The sequence below is a fragment of the Channa argus genome, chromosome 12, assembly GCF_033026475.1.
Source record: "Channa argus isolate prfri chromosome 12, Channa argus male v1.0, whole genome shotgun sequence".
NCBI lineage: Eukaryota > Metazoa > Chordata > Actinopteri > Anabantiformes > Channidae > Channa > Channa argus.
Genome location: NC_090208.1, coordinates 23092020 through 23117176, shown reverse-complemented (window position 1 = coordinate 23117176; position 25157 = coordinate 23092020). Strand labels below are relative to the sequence as shown.

General features: G+C 40.1%; 4 protein-coding genes across 4 annotated transcripts; 2 read left to right on the top strand and 2 right to left on the bottom strand.

The window, feature by feature from the left end:
* The first annotated feature begins 334 nt into the window (after nucleotides 1-334).
* On the top strand, nucleotides 335-2779 carry LOC137137166 (uncharacterized). The gene is made up of 2 exons (XM_067523101.1): nucleotides 335-611; nucleotides 1889-2779. The coding sequence occupies exons 1-2, from the start codon at nucleotides 335-337 to the stop codon at nucleotides 2758-2760; spliced, it is 1149 nt and encodes a 382-aa protein (XP_067379202.1). The 3' UTR covers nucleotides 2761-2779.
* Nucleotides 2780-3700: 921 nt separating this feature from the next.
* On the bottom strand, nucleotides 3701-5021 carry LOC137137165 (uncharacterized). Its single transcript, XM_067523100.1, has 5 exons — nucleotides 4897-5021; nucleotides 4408-4752; nucleotides 4168-4264; nucleotides 4014-4095; nucleotides 3701-3912 (listed from the first exon to the last, which is right to left on the bottom strand). Exons 1-5 carry the CDS (start codon nucleotides 4934-4936, stop codon nucleotides 3790-3792), a joined length of 687 nt encoding a protein of 228 aa, XP_067379201.1. The 5' UTR covers nucleotides 4937-5021; the 3' UTR covers nucleotides 3701-3789.
* Nucleotides 5022-12182: 7161 nt separating this feature from the next.
* On the top strand, nucleotides 12183-14699 carry LOC137137164 (uncharacterized). Its single transcript, XM_067523099.1, has 2 exons — nucleotides 12183-12534; nucleotides 13812-14699. Exons 1-2 carry the CDS (start codon nucleotides 12183-12185, stop codon nucleotides 14684-14686), a joined length of 1227 nt encoding a protein of 408 aa, XP_067379200.1. The 3' UTR covers nucleotides 14687-14699.
* Nucleotides 14700-15610: 911 nt separating this feature from the next.
* Nucleotides 15611-16947, bottom strand: LOC137138242 (uncharacterized). The gene is made up of 5 exons (XM_067525287.1): nucleotides 16816-16947; nucleotides 16327-16671; nucleotides 16073-16183; nucleotides 15933-15967; nucleotides 15611-15831 (listed from the first exon to the last, which is right to left on the bottom strand). Exons 1-5 carry the CDS (start codon nucleotides 16853-16855, stop codon nucleotides 15709-15711), a joined length of 654 nt encoding a protein of 217 aa, XP_067381388.1. The 5' UTR covers nucleotides 16856-16947; the 3' UTR covers nucleotides 15611-15708.
* Between the last annotated feature and the right edge of the window lie 8210 nt (nucleotides 16948-25157).

The window sequence follows — 25157 nt, the reverse complement described above, 5'->3', positions numbered from 1 at the left end:
GGATTGTTAAATTACATCCTTTTTCTACCTTCAATTCCTTAAGATCTAATTAATTTTTAAACCCAAAACCTTTATTTTGACAACCACCATATAGGCCACACAAATTAAAGACAGAAAAGGAAATGATCTTAGCTGGAAATGATAGTGGACATGAGAAAGGAGAGAACGCATCAGCCGCTGTTCTTTCGGGAGCTTGAAGTGGAGAGGGTGAGCAGCTTTAAATACCTGGGTGTTCACATCAGTGAGGACCTCACTTGGACGCCTCACGTCACGCAGCTGGTCAAGAAGGCCCAACAGAGGCTTTATTTTCTGAGGAGGCTGAGGAATGTTTGGCATGTCGCCTGAGATCCTCAGCAACTTCTATAGCTGCGTCATTGAGAGTGTCCTGACCAACTGCATCACTGTGTGGTACGGCAGCACTACTGCAATGGACCGCAAACACCTGCAGAGAGGGGTGAAGACTGCACAGAAGATCACCAGGACTCCACTGCCCTCTCTGCAGAGAATCTACCACTGCAGAGTCCACAGGAGAGCTGCTTCCATTTACAAAGACCCTTCCCACCTCCAGCACGGAGTGTTCACACTTCTGCCCTCAGGACGGAGGTACAAAAGTGTGAAATGCAGAACCTCGAGACTGAGGTCCTATGACTGAGGTTCAGACCTCCTATCTGACCAATGGTAGAACAACTTGAACCCTACTCCTAAGCTTCTAGCCTTGCTACCTTTCCACCTGGTCTCCTGGACACACAGTATGTCCACCTTCCTTCTCTGTATCATATCAATCAACTCTCTAGCTTTCCCTGTCATAGTCCCAACATTCAGAGGCACGCACACAAGGTTTTTCAGCAACCTATATGTTTTACTTGTATACATCATAAATATTCCTAATGTGAATTGTCTGCCAGTTGAATCACAGATTAATTAATATTTAAGATACTTTTCTGAAACCCTCGTATGTATTGTGCCGTATTTCCCGTGTGTTGGATGAGATTGTGTTGGACAGCGCCCCCTCTGGTTGCGTAGTGAACATCAGTCTGTGCGTGCTAACACTGGCTGCTCTTCATTAGAACTCTCCAGCTTCTGCCCAGTGGGGACAAGATTGCAGAAGAAAATAGAGAAGGAAAGTCGGTTCACTGTGACTCAAATTTAGCTTAAACCTTCCAGGAACAGGTTAGTCAGATGAACCCGCTCCCTCTCTCTTGTACTTGCTGTGTGACTTTGATGATGTTGATGTTGATGTTTCACAACTGCTGAATTGATGATGGTGTTAAAGTGTTGGAATGAATTTATTGTAGACCTTTTCCAAAAAACCATGTGCCTTAAATCATTATAGATTGGACAATAGACAATAAAACTGACTTCACTCTTAATCTTAATCTTACATAAATCCTCCTCAGAGAAACTGCATGTTTCTATAGCCAAATACAACTTCTAATAATGAAATGTGCCTGAACGAAACTGTGCGGAACGAGTCGTGTCTTCTAATTTGATTCCACCTTGCTGGTCTGTCCTGAATTGCAGGGAGGATTTAAAACCAGCAAATGGGCATGTTGACAACATGTAATGAGTGGCTTTTTCTCCACATTAATGTTTGTATAAGGCTAAGAGTAATACACAGGCAACAGTTTACAGAATAATCTTGTAACTGTTCCCAGGTTCTCGTTGTACTGTACACACAGTTGCCCAGATGATAAAATCCATCTTTTCTAATTCAATTTTTAAGTGGGTTGGAAGAATCAACATAACTCATTTGATCTTGGCTCTGTTAAGCCGGGATTGTAGAATCATGTTTGCTTTTATATGTTTAAGCACTTTACTAAAGCTGCTACTAAAGGTCTGATGTTATCATATGATCTGTATTGTTTACTTTACATGTATTTGTACATAGGAACCATAGGCCTTGTTATTAGTTTTTCTTATCACTGCTACGCTGATGACACACAGCTCTTCCTGTCCTTTCCACCGGACGACTCCACTGTCTCATCGCGCATTTCTGCCTGTCTCTCAGACATCTCAGCCTGGATGAGTGACAGACACCTTCAACTCAACCTCTCCAAGACCGAAGTCCTTGTCTTCCCAGCCAGACCTTTGATGCAACACAACATCAGCATCAACATTGGATCTACAGTGATTGTCCCCACTAATTTGAAAAATCTGGGGGTCATCATCGACGACCAACTGAGCTTTAAGGACCACATCTCTTCAGTCTTTAGGGCTTGCAGATTTGGTCTTTACAACACCAGGAAGATCAGACCCTACATCACGGAATATACAACCCAACTCATTGTACAGGCGCTAGTCACATCTCGTCTGGATTACTGCAACGCTTTGTTGATGGGGTTACCGATATCCACAATCAAACCCTTGCAGATGATCCAAAATGCAGCGGCTCGCCTCATTTTTAATCAGCCAAAAAAGACCCATGTCACACCACTTTTTAGATCTCTACACTGGCTTCCTGTAGCTGCTCGCATCAGGTTCAAAGCTCTGTCTCTTGCTTACAGGTTGGTTAACTCGACAGCTCCCGCTTACCTCAACTCACTCATACAAGTCTACAAGCCTTCTCGCCCGCTGCGGCCTGCCAACGAACGACGTCTGGTGGTCCCAGCACCGCATAGAAGACACCAAGCAAAACTGTTTAGCGCAATGTTCCCACGATGGTGGAACGAGCTACCAAACGCTGCACGCTCAGCTGACTCTCTCCCAATATTCAAAAAACTGCTGAAAACAGAACTCTTCCGCATCTTCCTATGCACTTAAATCTCTTAAAAAAAAAACAAAAAAAAAACAACAAAAAAACTTTCTGCTCTCTTGCACTTGTATCTTGTGAACTGTGAACACTTTTCTGATAGGACTTTGCTTTGATGTTTTCTCCTTGACTTAGATTTTTGCTGCCTCGTACCTCACTTGTAAATCGCTTTGGATAAAAGCGTTTGCTAAATGAGTAAATGTAAATGTAGTTGTGGGTCATTAAAAAGAAATGCATATATAAATATAATCCTTGATAATGTTCACCCCTAAAAATCTCCATATTGACAGAAATAATTGTTTCCCGATATAATCCGCCTTGCTGTGTGGTTATGATGCACAGAGTTGGAAGCCAGTCTTCCTGTGGTTGAGACATTGGTTTGTTTTCTGCATTGTAACCACAGTGGAAGCAACTGTATGGTTATAAAGCGAAGCACTGGTATTTTTTAAAAAGACTGGATACAGTAGTTCCTTTGTCCTTGTATTATTCATTCAGACTTTGAATTAGGAAAGTGGTTACAAAGGTGATTAAATCACATTTAAACAAGTTTTATGCTTCTTTACCTTTTCCATAAACTATTTGTGGAACCCAATCACTTATGTATGAAACCTTTGACCTAACAGGCTGCGTGAGTTTTCACCTCACATAATTCAAACCCACTGTATTGTCTGTCTTCTATTGTAAAACAAGGTACATTTACTTCACCCACTCTTACCATGTGGCAGACTTCCATCTAACCCCAGCATCTGAACTGTAAGTTGTGTATTTATTGGCTCCTCCTTCATAAAAAAAATATTAATTGGCTCCAAGAGAAGTAGAATCAAAAAAATAAACTGAAAACAGTTTGCTTGAAATTAAGTTTTAAAATTGTGAAGATTCATAATAAAAGCACAGACTGCACAGTTGGAATATAAAATATTTATTACAAAATCACTCATGGCAGCACCGCACATCTACCAACCATACAAATCCCCAAAAGTAGCTTGAAATAATAAAGCATAAGTTTCAATCTGAGCTGCAGTTTCAGTGGTTGCCAGGTCTCATCTGGTTGCAGCATACACAACATTTGGCTCCAGTTCTCTTTCTGATGCAGGCATGCGGTTTGTCTTTGCTCTTAGTTTGAAACTTAATGCTGCATAATGCAGAGCATCAGAGGCCAAATTCTGTGAAAGGAAATATTTACAGTTATGTGACTTATTTGATAAATTATTTGAATCAGACCACGCACAGAAATTGACAATTTAAATCTAAAGATAAAAAGTACCTCACTAGGTTGTGGATTCTGTCTCTCATCATGACCTAAATTGGGGAAACAGCACGAATCAGTTAATTGTTCAAAAATATTTCTGTCAGATTTTGTGTTAGTAAACTGTCATTATCAACGTAAATACAAAATAAAAGCACCTGAATGAAGTTACCTGATTTTGACGACCAAACAAATGATGACTATAATGAGGGAAAAAATCAGACCACCCAGGATCATACTGGTCAGCTTTGGTAGTGCATCAAACACTTCTATAAAAGATTTAATAAAATAGAAAACCATTATAAACTTAAATAATATTTTTCATTATTTTTATTAATGATTTTCAACTCTTGTGTGTAGCACGTATTGGTGTGTTTCTAATCAAAGGACAAACAATCTGCTATAATCTTACCTTGAACCTTTAAATGTGTTGCATGGACTATTACAGTGTTTTCCTCCAAGTAAAATCCACAGAAATACAGTCCATAGTCAGATGAAGCAACTCGTTTGATCTTGAGAAGGATGGTGGTGCTGTTGGATGTCATTTTAAATTTGCTATTTTGAAATCCATCACAGAATGTGGCTTTTCCACCAAAGCTGCCCATAGAGGAGATACAGCTGTAGTTGGATCCAGTGTTTAGTCTGAACCAATGTATGTGAGCGGGAAAAGTGGTAAAGTTGCTACACACCAGCGTGGCTTCTTCACCAGGCTCAACTTCAACAATGTAAAATTCAGAAACTGAGACCGAAATCCAACCTGAAACAAAGACAAAAAATTCATTCAGAACCTTTGTAATTCCAACCAGCATGTAACATAAGCTACTATTGAATAGTTTGTGAGGTTTGGGTCTTACAGAAGAGTTAGCATTTGTTGTATTTTAAAAAGAATTGGCATACTCACTAAAGGTACAAAGTAAAGCTGTCACCAAGTTAAAGTTCATCCTTCTATGTTAAGTAGAACTGCACCACTACAATGTTGGCTACTGAACTATGCTCCAGTAGTAGTGGTCTCAACGTAACGAGGTCGAGCGTTCTTATTTTTATCCGCTTGATCAGTGTCAAAAAAAAAAAAAAAAAATGCTTTGAGGAGGCTGGCTGAAAAATGATAGCTGCAATGAGAACAGGATAAAGTTTATCACAGGAGAATGTTTATCTGGTTCAACAAGACTTTATATAATAAAGGTGACCTGTTAGAAAAAGCTAGTTTTGAGGCATTTATTAAAAGTGTAATAGATGGTTCAATTAAAAGCCTATTCATTAGACTAGTGTACACTACACAACTGTGTAGAGGTTTGTCTGTACTGTGTGTATCATGTTGAAATACAGATTAATAAGTCATAATGGACTATGTATGTATTTGTATGACAATACAACACAAAGTCAGTACATTTAAAAAACAAACATATACCCTTTGTTAACCTTTCAAAGGATCTAATTGTTATTCAATTAAATTATAGTATTAGGAAACATATTAGAGTATTTTTATAACTGGATATAAGAGGATAGCTTGTGCGGTGATACTGAAGTTAACAATAAATTGCTATAATGTATATTCAACAGGTGATTTATTCATTGTATTACTAAGGAGTTTAAATATGAGTTTAAATCTTACCTGGCTAATGAGATATATTGATACTAAGTAGGTTCAAATGCATCTTTAAAATGTGCAGCCTTAAGCAGAGTAAATGTTTTGATACAAGGCTGTGGAAGTGTCATCCTGCTAGAGTACAGGGCAATATTTTCACAAGAATGTAGAGATGTGACTTTGTGACAGTATACAATTTGTCACCTGTGATGAGGGGAAAAACGGTTTGAGATTGATTTACCACTAACAGGATGCTCAGTATATACAAATGAATGAACCACACTCAATCTTCATCGTCCCTGACTTAATAGCTATAAGTAGCTATAAGCAGTGGAGCCTCTCCCTGGTGATAGAAAGTTGATAGCTTTGCTGTGATTAGCTTTCTCTTTAAAATGTTTCAAAAATTAACCACTAAAGCCAGAAAAGTAGTGATCTTTTAAGTCTGAGCTAGTGACTGTGAGGGATAAACCTTGTGTGCAGGGATTGTATGAGCCAGATTTGTACTGAACTAAAAGTTATATCTTGTACAGCAACATACTTGTGCTACTGAAATGAAGACACTCATGCAGTTAGTATTGGATACACTGTATACCTGGGTATTTGCTTACTGTTGTATGTATTGGAGTGAATTTGAACTAGGATGTAGCCATCTACTTTAGGAATTTGACTGTGCAATATGACCAAAATGTGGTTAATTTCATATCTAGATAGATATAGTATAATATATCAAGATAAAACTTTACCACAGAGGGAAATATTAATTCTTATTACAATTTTAAAAAGTACTTGATAGAAATGTTTTGTTTTATTTATTTATTTATTTTTTACACCATTTTACAAAAGGTATTGCACAAGACTGTGGCTCTTTCGGTTTGATAAACAATATAGTATTTGCGGTTGCTTTTGATGCAGTGAACAAAGCATAAAAAATTTTTTATTTTTTTTTTATTCCTTAGGTATGTAAATAAAAACATTTTCAAATGTTGGTTTCTTAGTTTTTCCCTTTGTATTTATGTCACACTTTCCATTGTGTGTTATTTTAATTTTTAAAGGACCCAAAAAGGAGGAAACGGCAAGGGAAGGGGTTATAGTAAATTAAAGTATTTAAACAAAAGGCAACAACAGAAAATTACTCTGTGAGGAGGACGGGAAAACACACGCTAACACTCACAACATAAATTAGGTAAAACAGACCGAGAACTTAAACAGCTGGAGAAAGGGGATTAACTAAATTATAACCACACTGGGAGGGCAAGGGAACCAAGAAACTAGGGAGAAGAACACAGAAGCTGTCCCTGCCTGGGCCAGTTGGTTCGTAGGAAGTTGGGCAGGGAGCCAGGCAGTATGAAGGCAGAAACTCTCCGGGGGCCAGGCAGGAGGCTGGCGACGAAGGCGGAAGCCCTCTGGGGGCCGCAGTGGAGGCCGGGGTCCGAGGGGACGACGAGAAGAGCCCTCCGGGGGCTGGCATCTGAGGAGCTGACAAGAATAGCCCTCCGGATGGCAGGGAGGACGTCTGGTACCGACCAGCAGAGGACCAGTTGCTGGACGCAAAGGGACACCGGCTGACCCAGGAGCAGGACTAGGAGCAGGCTGGACCTCGGCCAACCGGGAGACACGAGCAGGACTCTTGCCACTTGCGGCGCCGGAGACATCGGCTAACCCAGAGACAGGACAACCAGGAACCGGAGTTGGACGAGCAGCAACTGACCCTGGCGCCAGGACAGGACCTTAATGAACAGGGACAAGACAAACAGGGAGAGGACCAGAGCCGGAGGCAGCGCCGACCCACTCAGAGACAGGAACAGGAAGTGGACCAGCGGCCGCCGACCTCGGCGTCGCGACAGGAACAGGAACAGGAAGTGGACCAGCGGCCGCCGACCTCTGCGTCGCGACAGGAAGAGGAACAGGAAGTGGACAAGTGGTCGCCAACCCCGGCGCCGGAACAGGACCTGGGCGATCAGGGACAGGACAAACAGAGACAGGACAAACAGCAGCCGGGACAGGTACAGGAACTGGGTGAGCCGGAGCAGGATAGCCAGATTCTGCGTCCAGTCGCCCAGAAAGTTGGGCCGAGGCGTTGACCCGCAGCGGAACAGGAGGTGAGGTGGTGGCGTCGACCCGCAGCGGAACAGGAGGTGAGGTAGCGGCGTCAAACCGCAGCGGAACAGGGTCAGCAGCTGAAGTGGCAGCGTCGGCCGGCCCGGGTCACCTCTATCTATGCTCTATGTTCATCTGAGGCTCGCAGTGAAAGGGGAAATTTAAAGGAAATCAAAAGAATCAAGGCAAGTGTTTTTAGTATCCAATCAGCTGTGGATTGTGACAAGCGAATATCAACAAATACATATATAAGATCATTATGCATGTTGTGGCAGGATACTCACCAACTACACAAGTGCCCGAATCTCTTGAAAAGGTCTCTGACATAACTCTGACGTAAGACATTTGTTAAGGACAACAGATTGTGTTATGTCTGTTTGAAATCAGGTCACTGTGTAAAGGAATGTTGACCCCGCCTCATCTGTGATGTCTGCATGAGAAGTCACTCCACATGTCTTCACGACTATAATTATGTCAGTGGGGTAAGGAGAGGACAACCGGTGACAACTGAAAATGCAATTCAGAATCATACATCCGAGACAGTGCTCTGAAAGAACAGCCTCTGACACGCCGGGGCATATTGTGTACTGTTGCATTCATATATGACCCCCTTGGATTTGTCGCCGCCTTTGTGCTATGTGGTAAAAGAAATGTGTCACCAAGGTACTGGATGGAATGACTTACTACCAGAGCACCTTAGACCACGGTGGGAGAGTTGCTTTTATGTTCCTACTGACTTTGGAAATGTTGTGAAGCGAGAATTGCATCATTTCTCTGATGGTAGCACAACTGGATATGGACAGTGTTCTTACCTGAGATTAAAGAATGAAGCTGAAGATGTTCACTGTGTTCTTATCATGTGGAAATCACGTGTTTCTCCCACAGAGGTGACCACTGTTCCACAGTTAGAACTGACAACTGCAGCGGTCTCAGTTACAGTGAGTAACATGCTGAGAGAGGAGCTAACTTACACCGATGTGGAAGAATACTTTTGGAAGGCCTCCAAAGTCATCTTAGGCTACATAAACAATGAAACAAGGCGCTTCCACACATTTGTCGGAAAAGGAGTGCAAAAAATACGTCATAGCACAACTCCATCACAGTGGTTTTATGTTTCAACAAAACCCTGCTGACAACGCATCCAGAGGAAAAACAGTGAATAAGATGAACTACTTTCATCTAACTGGTTCATGGGTCCAAAATTCCTGTGTAAAAAGGAAATTCATTGCATGCCTTAGACGGCGAATCTTGAAAGTCAGATCAGATAGACACTCAACGGTAGTGGAACGACAAGATGCAAAATGCATCATAATCAAAGACTTGCAGACGAACAAATACGAAGAAGAAATAAGAACAATAAGTAAGGGAAATCAGCTGTCAAGCAACAATAGGCTGCATCAGCTTGATGTCTTTCTTGACAAAGATGGTGTTCTTAAGGTGGGAGAAAGACTAGGTTCTTCTGCACTTCCAAGTTCTCTCAAGCACCCAACTGTCATTCCCAGAGAACACACATTAGAAAGCTGATAATTACATACTACCATGAAAGGGTTGGACATCAGGGAAAGGGCTTCACCCTCAATGAAATAAGATCTAATTGCTATTGGATCCAATGTATGAATAGAGCTGTCACATCTTACATACACCAGTGTGTGATTTGCCGGAGATTAAGGAGATCTGTGTAAGGAAAAAGAATGTCTGATCTACGTATAAAACGAATGGAACCATCTCCGCCTTTCACATACTGTAGCATGGACTGTTTGGGGCCTCTTATGACCAAAGAAGGTAGAAAAGAACACAAAAGATATGGCCTGCTCTTTACTTGTTTTTCTCAAGGGCCATCCAGATAGAGATGCTAGAGGATCTGTCAACTGATGCATTCGTCAATGGTCTGCGATGCTTTATTGCATTGAGAGGCTCAGTGAGACAAATTAAGTGTGACCAAGGGACTAATTATGTGGGTTAGCAAAGCTTTACAGGAAGTTGATGCAAAAAGACTGACAACCTTCCTGGCTTCAAAGCAATGTGACTTTGTAATGAATGCAGCAGCCCATGCAAGTCACACAGGTGGAGTTTGGGAGCGACAGATTAAAACTGTAAGAAATATCGTCAGCTTCACTCTCTCACTCTCAGCACTACCTCCTCCAGGCAACTTTATTAAAAGGAACTGTATGGACAAAAAAGATGGTGACAAGTGCAATACCTGACAGAGCAGTTTTGCAGTCGCTGGAGGAAGGAGTACCTCCACAGCATTACTGTCAGACAGCGATGTAACACACCTAAGAAAAACAATCAAGTAGGTGATGTAGTAATAGACACAGATGAAGTCTCATCAAGAATGGAGTAGAGACTACTAAGAGTTACAGAGACTGTAACAGATAAAGATGGACTAGTCAGGGGAGTCAAGATTGTTCCAGGAGATAAAAATCAAATAGAAAAGGGCAACGCTGCAGCAAATTATCCGTTGTGCAACGTCCAGTTCATAAGATAGTTCTGTTATTAGCAGCTGCTTAAACATGGTACAGTAAATGATTGACTGTAAATATTCTTGTTGCTGAGTATATTACAAAGGTCTATTTTACTGTTACACTCCCATCAAATCATGAGTGTAACGTCCTTACAATGTTTTTCTCCTGCTAATGTGCCTAGTTCAGACCTTTGATTTGGCTTTTATTTATATAACTTCCTGTAACACGGATGTGTTTTATTTTGAAAGGACAGCCTACACATAAAAAAGAATGAAGCTTAACAACGGTGTCAACACTATTACGTTGGTTTGGATAAAGGATAAAGATAAAGAAAATAAACTATCAGACCATCAGTAAGCCTTCACATTTCTGACTGGATGCTACAGTAACTCTACAGCTCCTAACATTCATCCACAATACAGGTTTAGCTGCTGATTCCTCAACTGTCAGATTCTTAAAACTTAGATGTTTGATATATCAGAAAGATTTAGGAGAGAAAAAGACGGCAACAGAAACATGGAGTGTATGTCCATGCAGAATCACTAACTTACAAATTCAAATCAACAGTTGCACAGTTGTCTGGACAAATGCAACCACAAGGGGACACAAGCCAGTGTCTTTTTGTGCCAGTCCCACGTATGGATAAATGCAGAGGGTTGCATCAGGAAGGGCATCCGACATAAAACACATGTCAAATTAAACATGCGGATCATGACTTCCAGACCATGAAGCTAGTTGGTGTGAGAGAAGAGGATGCAAAAGACAGGGTTAGATGGAGGCACATGATTTGCTGTTGTGACCCCTGAAAGGGAACAGCCCAAAGGAAAAGAAGAAGAAGAAGCACAGTTGTCTGGACACCTCTGTGAAGATGGTTTGGAAATGCCACTGTCGCAAGTGTGAAGGCATAAAAATAATTCCTGTTTTGTATTGTTTATATTCAGAAGCTGGATATTAATATAACACTTTCACCCTATAAATCATGACAATCCTCTCGTTTACATAAAAGTACATCAACAATATAAAGTGTTGGTACTTTATTGACATAGGTGCCTCTGGACTCATTTTTATTTGTACCAATATTTGTATCTTTCCAGCCCTACAACGTGATTATACACAATGTATTTAAGGATGTATTAAAATATGTTGCACGTAGATTATTACATCATACCACAATGTAAATATAAACAGACATTTATAAGACCGTCTACATCAGAAAATAACATTTCTATGGAGTTACAGCCTGACTCACACAGTACAAATGCCACATTCGTGAGGTCTACAGCTTCACTCTGGAGTACACACATTCAGGGTTGGTTTCATTTCTCTGTCTTGATCTGTTGGACAGGCGAACACTTATAGCAGCGTACTGGAGGTTGTCGTCTTGGTAAACCTGTTAACACAATAACCCACAAGATTTACTTTTGGTGATAAAAGGAGCTGAAATTGCAGTTTAACAGTAATTAAAACCTGCGTTCACCTCTGAATTTGATCCAGATGGAGCCGAGAATCTCGTTTGCAACTCTGCTTGGGAAAAACACAGAATCATCCTTTAAAACCTGATTTAGTCGATAAAAATAGTCAGAAAAATAAAATAGTTACCAGTAGGCTGATATAGGTACAACATAAAAACAGGATGTGAAAATACACAGAAATCAGGAAAAGCACCTTTCTGAAGCTGCTTGACTTTACCGACAAGACCAATGAAAACCATCGCAAGAAAGACAATCAGACCACGGAGCATCACACACATTGGCTTTACAAGACCATCTAAAACAACAAGAAGGATTGTTAAATTACATCCTTTTTCTACCTTCAATTCCTTAAGATCTAATTAATTTTTAAACCCAAAACCTTTATTTTGACAACCACCATATAGGCCACACAAATTAAAGACAGAAAAGGAAATGATCTTACCTGGAAATGATAGTGGACATGAGAAAGGAGAGAACGCATCAGCCACTGTTCTTCCGGGAGCTTGAAGTGGAGAGGGTGAGCAGCTTTAAATACCTGGGTGTCCACATCAGTGAGGACCTCACTTGGATGCCTCACGTCACGCAGCTGGTCAAGAAGGCCCAACAGAGGCTTTATTTTCTGAGGAGGCTGAGGAAGTTTGGCATGTCGCCTGAGATCCTCAGCAACTTCTATAGCTGTGTCATTGAGAGTGTCCTGACCAACTGCATCACTGTGTGGTACGGCAGCACTACTGGAATGGACCGCAAATGCCTGCAGAGAGGGGTGAAGACTGCACAGAAGATCACCAGGACTCCACTGCCCTCTCTGCAGAGAATCTACCACTGCAGAGTCCACAGGAGAGCTGCTTCCATTTACAAAGACCCTTCCCACCTCCAGCACGGACTGTTCACACTTCTGCCCTCAGGACGGAGGTACAAAAGTGTGAAATGCAGAACCTCGAGACTGAGGTCCTATGACTGAGGTTCAGACCTCCTATCTGACCAATGGTAGAACAACTTGAACCCTACTCCTAAGCTTCTAGCCTTGCTACCTTTCCACCTGGTCTCCTGGACACACAGTATGTCCACCTTCCTTCTCTGTATCATATCAATCAACTCTCTAGCTTTCCCTGTCATAGTCCCAACGTTCAGAGGCACGCACACAAGGTTTTTCAGCAACCTATATGTTTTACTTGTATACATCATAAATATTCCTAATGTGAATTGTCTGCCAGTTGAATCACAGATTAATTAATATTTAAGATACTTTTCTGAAACCCTCGTATGTATTGTGCCGTATTTCCCGTGTGTTGGATGAGATTGTGTTGGACAGCGCCCCCTCTGGTTGCGTAGTGAACATCAGTCTGTGCGTGCTAACACTGGCTGCTCTTCATTAGAACTCTCCAGCTTCTGCCCGGTGGGGACAAGATTGCAGAAGAAAATAGAGAAGGAAAGTCGGTTCACTGTGACTCAAATTTAGCTTAAACCTTCCAGGAACAGGTTAGTCAGATGAACCCGCTCCCTCTCTCTTGTACTTGCTGTGTGACTTTGATGATGTTGATGTTGATGTTTCACAACTGCTGAATTGATGATGGTTTTAAAGTGTTGGAATGAATTTATTGTAGACCTTTTCCAAAAAACCATGTGCCTTAAATCATTATAGATTGGACAATAGACAATAAAACTGACTTCACTCTTAATCTTAATCTTACATAAATCCTCCTCAGAGAAACTGCATGTTTCTATAGCCAAATACAACTTCTAATAATGAAATGTGCCTGAACGAAACTGTGCGGAAGGAGTCGTGTCTTCTAATTTGATTCCACCTTGCTGGTCTGTCCTGAATTGCAGGGAGGATTTAAAACCAGCAAATGGGCATGTTGACAACATGTAATGAGTGGCTTTTACTCCACATTAATGTTTGTATAAGGCTAAGAGTAATACACAGGCAACAGTTTACAGAATAATCTTGTAACTGTTCCCAGGTTCTCGTTGTACTGTACACACAGTTGCCCAGATGATAAAATCCATCTTTTCTAATTCAATTTTTAAGTGGGTTGGAAGAATCAACATAACTCATTTGATCTTGGCTCTGTTAAGCCAGGATTGTAGAATCACGTTTGCTTTTATATGTTTAAGAACTTTACTAAAGCTGCTACTAAAGGTCTGATGTTATCATACGATCTGTATTGTTTACTTTACATGTATTTGTACATAGGAACCATAGGCCTTGTTATTAGTCTTTCTTATCACTGCTACGCTGATGACACACAGCTCTTCCTGTCCTTTCCACCGGACGACTCCACTGTCTCATCGCGCATTTCTGCCTGTCTCTCAGACATCTCAGCCTGGATGAGTGACAGACACCTTCAACTCAACCTCTCCAAGACCGAAGTCCTTGTCTTCCCAGCCAGACCTTTGATGCAACACAACATCAGCATCAACATTGGATCTACAGTGATTGTCCCCACTAATTTGGCCAAAAATCTGGGGGTCATCATCGACGACCAACTGAGCTTTAAGGACCACATCTCTTCAGTCTTTAGGGCTTGCAGATTTGCTCTTTACAACATCAGGAAGATCAGACCCTACATCATGGAATATACAACCCAACTCATTGTACAGGCGCTGGTCACATCTCTTCTTGATTACTGCAACGCTTTGTTGATGGGGTTACCGATATCCACAATCAAACCCTTGCAGATGATCCAAAATGCAGCAGCTCGCCTCATTTTTAATCAGCCAAAAAAGACCCATGTCACACCACTCTTTAGATCTCTACACTGGCTTCCTGTAGCTGCTCGCATCAGGTTCAAAGCTCTGTCTCTTGCTTACAGGTTGGTTAACTCGACAGCTCCCGCTTACCTCAACTCACTCATACAAGTCTACAAGCCTTCTCGCCCGCTGCGGCCTGCCAACGAACGACGTCTGGTGGTCCCAGCACCGCATAGAAGACACCAAGCAAAACTGTTTAGCGCAATAATCCCACGATGGTGGAACGAGCTACCAAACGCTGCACGCTCAGCTGACTCTCTCCCAATATTCAAAAAACTGCTGAAAACAGAACTCTTCCGCATCTTCCTATGCACTTAAATCTCTTTTAAAAAAAAACAAAAAAAAAACCAAAAAAACTTTCTGCTCTCTTGCACTTGTATCTTGTGAACTGTGAACACTTTTCTGATAGGACTTTGCTTTGATGTTTTCTCCTTGACTTAGATTTTTGCTGCCTCGTACCTCACTTGTAAGTCGCTTTGGATAAAAGCGTTTGCTAAATGACTAAATGTAAATGTAGTTGTGGGTCATTAAAAAGAAATGCATATATAAATATAATCCTTGATAATGTTCACCCCTGAAAATCTCCATATTGACAGAAATAATTGTTTCCCGATATAATCCGCCTTGCTGTGTGGTTATGATGCACAGAGTTGGAAGCCAGTTTTCCTGTGGTTGAGACATTGGTTTGTTTTCTGCATTGTGGCTGCATCAGTGGAAGCAACTGTATGGTTATAAAGCGAAGCACTGGTATTTTTTAAAAAGACTGGATACAGTAGCTCCTTTGTCCTTGTATTATTCATTCAGACTTTGAATTAGGAAAGTGGATGCAAAGGTGATTAAATCACAGTTTTATGCTTATGTTTACCTTTTCCATAAACTACTTGTGGAATCCAATCACTTATGTATGAAACCTTTGACCTAACAGGCTGCGTGAGTTTTCACCTCACATTATTCAAACCCACTGTGTTGTCTGTCTTCTATTGTAAAACCAGGTACATTTACTTCACCCACTCTTACCATGTGGCAAGAATCTAACCCCAGCATTTGTACTGTAAGTTGTGTATTTATTGGCTCCTCCTTCATAAAAAAATTATTAATTGGCTCCCAGAGAAGTAGATTTCAAAAATATAAACTTAAAACAGTTTTGCTTGAAATTAAGTTTTAAAATTGTGGAGATTCATAATAAAAGCACAGACTGCACAGTTGGAATATAAAATATTTATTACAAAATCACTGATGGCAGCACCGCACATCTACCAACCACACAAATCCCCAAAAGTAGCTTGAAATAATAAAGCATAAGTTTCAATCTGAGCTGCAGTTTCAGTGGTTGCCAGGTCTCATCTGGTTGCAGCATACACAACATTTGTCTCCAGTTCTCTTTCTGATGCAGGCATGCGGTTTGTCTTTGCTCTTGGTTTGAAACTTAATGCTGCATAATGCAGAGCATCAGAGGCCAAATTCTGTGAAAGGAAATATTTACAGTTATGTGACTTATTTGATAAATTATTTGAATCAGACCACGCACAGAAATTGACAATTTAAATCTAAAGATAAAAAGTACCTCACTAGGTTGTGGATTCTGTCTCTCATCATGACCTAAATTGGGGAAACAGCACGAATCAGTTAATTGTTCAAAAATATTTCTGTCAGATTTTGTGTTAGTAAACTGTCATTACCAACGTAAATACAAAATAAAAGCACCTGAATGAAGTTTCCTGATTTTGACGACCAAACAAATGATGACTATAATGAGGGAAAAAATCAGACCACCCAGGATCATACTGGTCAGCTTTGGTAGTGCATCAAACACTTCTATAAAAGATTTAATAAAATAGAAAACCATTATAAACTTAAATAATATTGTTCATTATTTTTATTAATGATTTTTAACTCTTGTGTGTAGCACGTATTGGTGTGTTTCTAATCAAAGGACAAACAATCTGCTATAATCTTACCTTGAACCTTTAAATGTGTTGCATGGACTATTACAGTGTTTTCCTCTAAGTAAAATCCACAGAAATACAGTCCATAGTCAGATGAAGCAACTCGTTTGATCTTGAGAAGGATGGTGGTGCTGTTGGATGTCATTTTAAATTTGCTATTTTGAAATCCATCACAGAATGTGGCTTTTCCACCAAAGCTGCCCATAGAGGAGATACAGCTGTAGCTGGATCCAGTGTTTAGTCTGAACCAATGTATGTGAGAGGGAAAAGCGGTAAAGTTGCTACACACCAGTGTGGCTTCTTCACCAGGCTCAACTTCAACAATGTAAAATTCAGAAACTGAGACCGAAATCCAACCTTAAACAAAGACAAAAAATTCATTCAGAACCTTTGTAATTCCAACCAGCATGTAACATAAGCTACTATTGAATAGTTTGTGAGGTTTGGGTCTTACAGGAAAGTTAGCATTTGTTGTATTTTAAAAAGAATTGGCATACTCACTAAAGGTACAAAGTAAAGCTGTCACCAAGTTAAAGTTCATCCTTCTATGTTAAGTAGAACTGCACCACTACAATGTTGGCTACTGAACTATGCTCCAGTAGTAGTGGTCTCAACGTAACGAGGTCGAGCGTTCTTATGTTTATCCGGTTGATCAGTGTCAAAAAAAAAAAAATGCTTTGAGGAGGCTGGCTGAAAAATGATAGCTGCAATGAGAACAGTATAATGTTTATTACAGGATAATGTTTATCTGGTTTAACAAGACTTTAGATAATAAAGGTGACCTGTTAGATGGTTCAATTAAAAGCCTATTCATTAGACTAGTGTACACTACACATCTGTGTAGAGGTTTGTCTGTACTGTGTGTATCATGTTGAAATACAGATTAATAAGTCATAATGGACTATGTATGTATTTGTATGACAATACAAAACAAAGTCAGTACATTTAAAATACAAACATATACCCTTTGTTAACCTTTAAAAGGATCTAATTGTAATTCAATTGTTAATCATAGTATTCGGAAACATATTAGAGTATTTTTATAACTGGATAAAAGAGGATAGCTTGTGCGGTGATACTGAAGTTAACAATAAATTGTTATAATGTATATTTAACAGGTGATTTAGTAATTACTGATTTAGTATTACTAAGGAGTTTAAATATGAGTTTAAATCTTACCTGGCCAATGAGATATATTGATACTAAGTAGCTTCAAATGCATATCACACTGGAAATGGACGGAACCTTTACTTGCTGAGGTTTTGATGTGATCTGTCATCTTTAAAATGTGCAGCCTTAAGCAGAGTGAATGCTTTGATACAAGGCTGTGCAAGTGTCACCTTGCTAGAGTACAGGGCAATATTTTCACAAGAATGTAGAGATGTGACTTTGTGACAGTATACAATTTGTCACCTGTGATGAGGGGAAAAACGGTTTGAGATTGATTCACCACTAACAGGATGCTCACCGATCTGCAGTATATACCAAGGAATGAACCACACAAAATTTTCATCGTCCCTGACTGAATAAGTAGCTATAAGCAGTGGACCCTCTCCCTGGTGATAGAAAGTTGATAGCTTTGCTGTGATTAGCAGTATGTTACTTTCTCTTAAAAATGTTTTCAGAAATTTACCACTAAAGCCAGAAAAGTAGTGATCTTTTAAGTCTGAGCTAGTGACTGTGAGGGATAAACCTTGTGTGCAGGGATTGTATGAGCCAGATTTGTACTGAACTGAATGTTATAGCTTGTACAGCAAAATAATTGTGCTACTGAAATGAAGACAGTTAGTATTGGTATTTGTTAATTTCATATCTAGATAGATATATAATATGTCACGATAAAACTTTTTTGTATATTCAATCAAATTACCACAGAGGGAAATATTCATTCTTATAACAATTTGAAAATTAATACTTGGTAGAAATGTACTTATCCATATTTTTAATATTTTTCTCTGTAGAAGCTGGGCAAATGTTCAGTACAGCATTTTACAAAAGGTGTTGCATGAGACTGTGGCTCTCATCCCACATTATCTTCGAACTGTTTCTTGAGTGAGTGGTAGTGGAGTTAGTCTGTTGAGTGCAAAGTAGGCCACAGGATGCAGGCTCCTACACATAAGAAATATTTGCATTTTCAGTAGAAATGTATTTACATGTTTAAAGCCCTTGCCATGCAAGAGAACCAACAAAAATACATGAATGGTCAAAGTTGATTTAGTTCATTTTCAGGTAGGTTGATTTATTCACAATATAAATTCAAGTAAATACATGTAAGTACATGTAAGTCAACATTCCATCCAGTGTTGTCGGACAATAATAATTATATTCGCACAGTAATTTAGATTAATTATGATGTACGATCAAAAATTCTTTAAAAAAAGAAATGTGTCAATATTTCATAGTCTTACATCAGTCTAAAATGGTGATTTGGAATCTCACTGGTCAGCTGATAATCTTCTGAGCCGTGGTGATGACCCTGTGGAGCATTTTCCTATCTAACCCATTTTCCTAGCTTTGTTTTTGCCGGTCCAGGTCAGCTTATCCTCAATGTGGATGCCCAAAACCTGTCCACAAGTCCACAACCCGCTCCACACATTCCCTGTTGATGTACAGAGGATGCAGGATCAGTTTTATTCCTCCTATAATCTATGATCTGTTCCTAGGTTTTGGTGGTGTTGGGGAAGATGGTATTAAAAGCCGAAGGAAAAGGCGAGGCTGCAGAGCTTGTAGTGGTGTTTGTGAATAACAGACGGTGCAACCTATCACTGTTAAAGAACAATACAGTGGCAGGGACATTGAGCTATTAGCAATCAGCTTTCAGCCCTGTTACATTGTGTGGGAGTTCTAACATGTGTTGGCTCTGATAGCAACTTTGTTAGTGTTTACACTCCAGTAGTGCAAAAACAGTCACCACAGGTCACAGGCGACGTTCATTTTTGTGTGGACACCACCTTCTCGGGGGACAGGGAGGAGGTGAGCAGAGTGCAGCGGGACCTGAAGTAAAAGATCAGGAGTTGAAAGGAGCTCTACAGGAAAACACTGGAGCAACTCATGGAGCAGAACGTCGTCCGTGGGGACGACTGAAGCACATCTCAGGCTACGGAAGGGGTGGCCACCAGATGGAGACTAGGCCTGGGCAAATTAATTGAATCTGTTTAATCAATTTGATTCTGCCCAGCCCCCACCCACTACCACCTAGGCCCCACTTCACACCTCTCCAGGTCAGTCTCCCCCAGCTGCAACTCTTCACACCTCAGCTCCTCGTGGAGCACTCTGGCTGTCGTCGTACTTTCACTCAGGGCTCCCAACAGCCCATAGCACCAGACAATCTCAACTGATCACCGCCCACCCCCCTCTGCTTCAGTTTGGACCAGGTGAGGAGAGAGTTAAGGATGACCAGGGCTAGGAAGGCTACAGGCACAGAACATATTGGCCCCAGGCTCCTCAGGGAGTGTTTGGTACATATTTAACCTGAGCCTCAGCCTGGAGAGGGTCCTGGTCCGGGGGAAGACCTCCTGTGGTTCAATTTCCTAAAATGGTGCGCCCTATAGAGGTAAATCATTACAGACTATTTGCCTTGACTTCGCACCTTATGAAGACCATGGAGAGTTATGTCCTTAGCCATCTCTGCTCCCAGGTGACCTCGGCACTGGACCGACTGCAGTTCGCATATCGGGTTGGATAATGCTGTCATCTACCTGCTGCATCAGGCCCTGTCTCAACTGGAGTTTCCCTAGAGTAGGGGGTGTTGGTTATGTTCTTCAGCTTCTCAAGTGCTTTTAACACCATCCAGCCATCACTGCTGCATGAGAAGCTGGAGTTGGCAGGCATGGACAAACAGCTAGCTTTTTAACCAGCATCAGTTACCTCACTGAGAGACCAAAGTATGTGAGACTGCGTGACTTTGTCGGATATGGTGGTCTGTAGCATGGGGGATAGTGCGTTCCCCTTTTCTGTTTATCGTCTACACGTTGGACTTCAAGTGTGTGGACACTTTTAAATACTTGGGTGTCCACGTCAACAATAAACTTAACTGGTCCAACAACATTGCTGCCCTGTACAGGAAGGGACAGAGTCGCCCCCACCTGTGAGACCGTAAGAGACTCAATCAGCTGAGAGCCAACTCTTTCCTTGGCTGCCCACTTGATTCCATCAATGAAGTTGCGGACAGAAAGACTTTGGCAAAACTGACTTCCATCAAGCATCCTTCAGCATAGGACTGTTATATCCCTAGTGTAAGAAGGAGTGCGATGACAGGTCATTCCTCCCCACAGCTATCAGACAGACAACACATCAATACAGTGAAAGACAAGTGGGAGGACCTTCTCTGTGATTGTGTATGGTTTCTATGGGAGTAACTTTTGTGTCTGTCATGTGACTTTTTTGTGCAATATTATTTTTAATATGAGGTGCCATGTCTGGTTCTTGTTTTACTTTCGCTGCTGAAACAGTGGAATTTTCCCATTGTGGGAATAATCAAGTTTTATCTGTTCATTCTGGAGGCAAACTAGTGTGGATTACACCTTGCTGAGAGATTTTGATACTATGCGGGTTCGGACCAGTTTCTCAAGGCACTTCATGATGACGCTACTCATCATGATGTTTTCAACTGTGTGTGCAAGCAGGAGCTTGCATATGCACAACAATGTGGTTTTCTGTGCATTGCAGTGTTCTTATAATTTTTAGCTTTTTTGCGCTGGGAACTATTAAAAAAATTGATGTTAAATCATAATCAGAAAATAGCAATAATTATTTCCTTTTTATTGTTGAGCCCTAATTGATAGTGTAACACTTTTCTTTTACTCTGATTGTTTTTACACCTGTCTGAAGCAACAAGTATCTCTTCTGTTTAATCTATAAACGGAGTGATGCTGTACATTGTAAAGCCAAAATTGCACACAGCAAAGCTGCTGGTTGACAAGCAACAGACTGTTGCAAAACAACCACAGGAACCTCCATATTTAGGTACACAATAAAATGAGACATGCAGGGAAGATAGTTCAGAGTTCCATGAAAATTTGAGAGTTCCCTCAAATTTGTCCATCCACTAATATTGCTTCACGGACCTTGCATCGACCATCATTCTTTACTTTGAGTGCAGTACCTGGCAGTGTCAATGCCACATGTTGATCAGCATTTCTGTCATGTTGTGGTAGATGGTTTTCCGGTTAATGTACATTATATCTCTGAAAACAAGAGAGCATTCATTATCTTAATCCACTTACCTTGTTCAGTGTTACGGGGGCTTTGGCGAGAGGCGGGGTATACCCTGGACAGGTCAGTAATCTATTTCAAGGCCAACACGGAGACATACACAGACAGACAACAACTCATGCTAACACCTACAGGCAATTTTGAGTCGCCAATTTGTTTTTAAAATTTGGATTTTACATTTTTGATTTTATTTTAAAACAAAGCAGCTTAGGGGATTAGCATTGATTTTGCTGAATAAAGAAAATAGAGTCACAAATAGCTGAATAACCAATCATGTAAGCCAAATCACCAATTAACAAAATCACCTATTAGTGTAAGTTAATTTAAGAGAAATCTGAGTCTATGTCAGACCAATCTTTAATGGATGGAAATTTTTCCCAGTCAATCATAGAGAAGACACAGATTAACAAAATACTTTCATTGCTCACCCGGGGGGAAATTAGTCCATGCAGGTGTAGGCTTAAACAGGCTGTGTAAAATATTGCTGATTTAGAACAGGAACCATAGCTTTTGAAAATCTCCCACGATGGCTTCCAAATAGAAAATACAAGTTTGACATTTGTATTCCTCCTTTGGACTCTATCTGCTGACAGTGTAAATACAATTAAGTTCATTAATATTGGAACAATATATAAAAAAACAGCCAAGATGTCAGTGAAGTTCAGCTTTAATTCAAGGGGTTTGTCAAAGGTGTGGCATTAACAATTCAATAATTGCAGCCATTTTAATGGCCAACGAAATGATAATCATAATGAATGCCTTTAATAATTAGATAAAACTCCTTTGCAGTCATTGACTATATGAAGTTTGGAACCCATGGTCAAGACTAAATGGTGAGTTTTGTAACTGAAAACCTAATCATATTCGTCTATTATACCCAACTCTAGCACCAACGTCAGTTTTCAGGCCTTTACGCAGCTGCTGCTTGTTTGTTGGTCTTTCTGCCTTCAGAATTGTCTTCAGTAAGTGAAAAGCTGCTCGTTTGGGGTAAGGACTGACTTGGCCAGTGAAGAACATCAGGTTACTATTTATAATTTGTTATTTACTTTGCCTTGAGAAACTCTGGAGTAGCTTTCATTATATGTTTTGGTTCATTATCCATTTGCAGTATAAAGTGGTGTCCTATCAGTTTTGCACTATTTGGCTGTAACTGAGCCGAGAGTATAGTCCTTTGGAATTCATCCTGTTACTTTTATCAGCAGTCAGGTCACCAATAAACACCAGGGACCCAGCTACATAGGCAGCCATACACACATATGTTTAACACATGATGTAGGGCTACTTGGGATCATGAGCTGTTTCTTTCCTTATACATACTTTTCTCTTCCTATCATCCTCTTACAAGTGAATCTTGGTATCATCAGTCCTAAGCATTGTCTTCCAAAATTGGGCAAGCTTTTTGTGTTTTCTGGAATAGCCTAATCTAGCTTATCTGTTCTCAAGCGTTACCAGTGCTTTGCACCTTGTTATGAATCCTCTGTATATTCGTGTATACAGAAGCTAAAAGTCTAAAAGTATTATTAATATTATTATTATTATTATTATTATACTTATGAGCGTCTAACTGCAACGACTCCCCTCTTGTCTCTTTTACTGCAGACCTCCTGCTTCTTATTGCTGTTGAATTCGACTCAGTGCTGCAGATTTTAGGCCACCACAATCCAGATCCTGTAAATCAGAATAAGCAGTCACATAATTCCCACCTGAGATTGTGAAAAGGAATAAAATCATTCAATGATGATTACCCACAGTGATTCCAGCAACTTGTAAACCACCAAACATAATAGAAAAGTTGACCCTAATTTTTATTATTTCTAATGTAATTTCTTTATTAAATGAAAAAGTAATCTAGTCTAATATAAGTTTTGGAGCCATTGCTTCTTATACTATAAAGCGATTTCTATAAAAAGGAAAAGGGTGTGTTTATCAACTTAACACTATTTTAGTAAACGTTTACAGAGTTTTCAACCTTTTTAAAGTTTGCTGATTTTCAGAGCCCTTCATCACAGCCTCTAGCATCACACTAGATCTATAAGTATCCCCTCCAAAACAGACCTGCTGTTTTGTGCATCTGAAATAGGCAAATCCTAAATTTCCCACAAAACAAAGTTTTTAAGTGTAGTGTAAAAACAGAAGTTTGTTATAGATCATTTATAGTATAAATGAAACCTAATCAAGTCTTGAGTAGTGAATACAGTTCTGAGTCAGCTAAATCCACTTACTTGATCTTAAGGAGAAACTGTAATGTTGTTGGATGTCATATTAAATTTTAAAAACATCACCATTACAAAATGCACTAATGGCATCAGAGCTGAACATAGAGGTGATTCTGTTGGAACTGGGTGCATGATTCTATCTTAACCAGTATATCTGTTTAAATAGGAGGAAAATAGGTAAAGGTGATACACACTAGTGTCACACCTTCTCTAGGCTGCACCAGAAACCAAGGATCAAACTTAAAACAAGTAAATTCAAAATTATTTGTAAACCTAATTGTTCATAAACCATTAAATTCAAATAAAACCAACCAGTGCAGCTTATGTTGAAGTCTAAGTGCAGGGGAGCTGATGTGTTTAAAATTTGTCAGCGATCATGTTAAAAATGTCAGAAATACTCACAGGGGTAAAGCTGTTGTCAAGGTGATGTTGATCATGATGCGTATAGTAGGACTGCAGGTCTGAACTGTGTGTACTACTGTAAAAGTGGTCTCGGTGTAAGAAGGCGGGGGTTTTCTCTTGACACTGGTTTGTAACATAATTACAAACGAACAATCCCTCAGTCCAAACCTTTACACATCTGGTCACATTGGAATTTGTTACTCTGCTTGTGGCCACTTTCTACAACATGCAAACTTTCACAGAAGCCATTAGTAATGTTTTGCTTCACTTTCCCTTTTACTTTTACAAACCTCAACCAACTGACATATGATTAGACACCAAAAAGTTGTAGATTAGGTCAGCTTCGTAATGTCACACGGTAGTATGGCTAAAAGATTGATCTTTTTGAAATTTATATCATAATTTCACAGAATGCAATATTTAATAATAATTTGTTATTTTTAAACGATAGAATAATAAGAGAGATGTTAATGCAGACTTTCAATGCAAAGATCTGCCTTCCCTCACCTTCAGAGGAAGTGAGTGAGAATGGATGAAGAAAGTTTAAAACAAGTTTACCTTAGTCCAAATCACACGAAAACTTTACACATTTAGTCCCATTGGAGTTTATTGTGCTTGTTGGCCACTTTTTACAAGATAAAATCTTTCTCCTTTACATCAGAGCTCTGACATCAGAGCTCATTTCAAAAATCAGATTTCAGGGTTAATACATTTCACCTCAGTTGTGTTTACTCCACACTGTGCTGTCTCAAGTATTACTGCTCCACTGCTGTGGACCTTTATCTGCTCAGGGTGACATGGTAAATGTTGTGCACACAAAGGATATGATTCCCCTTGGTTTCACACAGTCACACCCATCAGTAACAGTTAGCAGTGGGTGGTGATAAAGCTGCAGCAAATTTTATACAGGAAATATAGGTGTTTTATGCACCATAACAAATCAAGATTTCATCTCCTACTATGTACCTTAGAATCATGTAATAATGGTCCTTTGGAAAGCATAAAAATTAC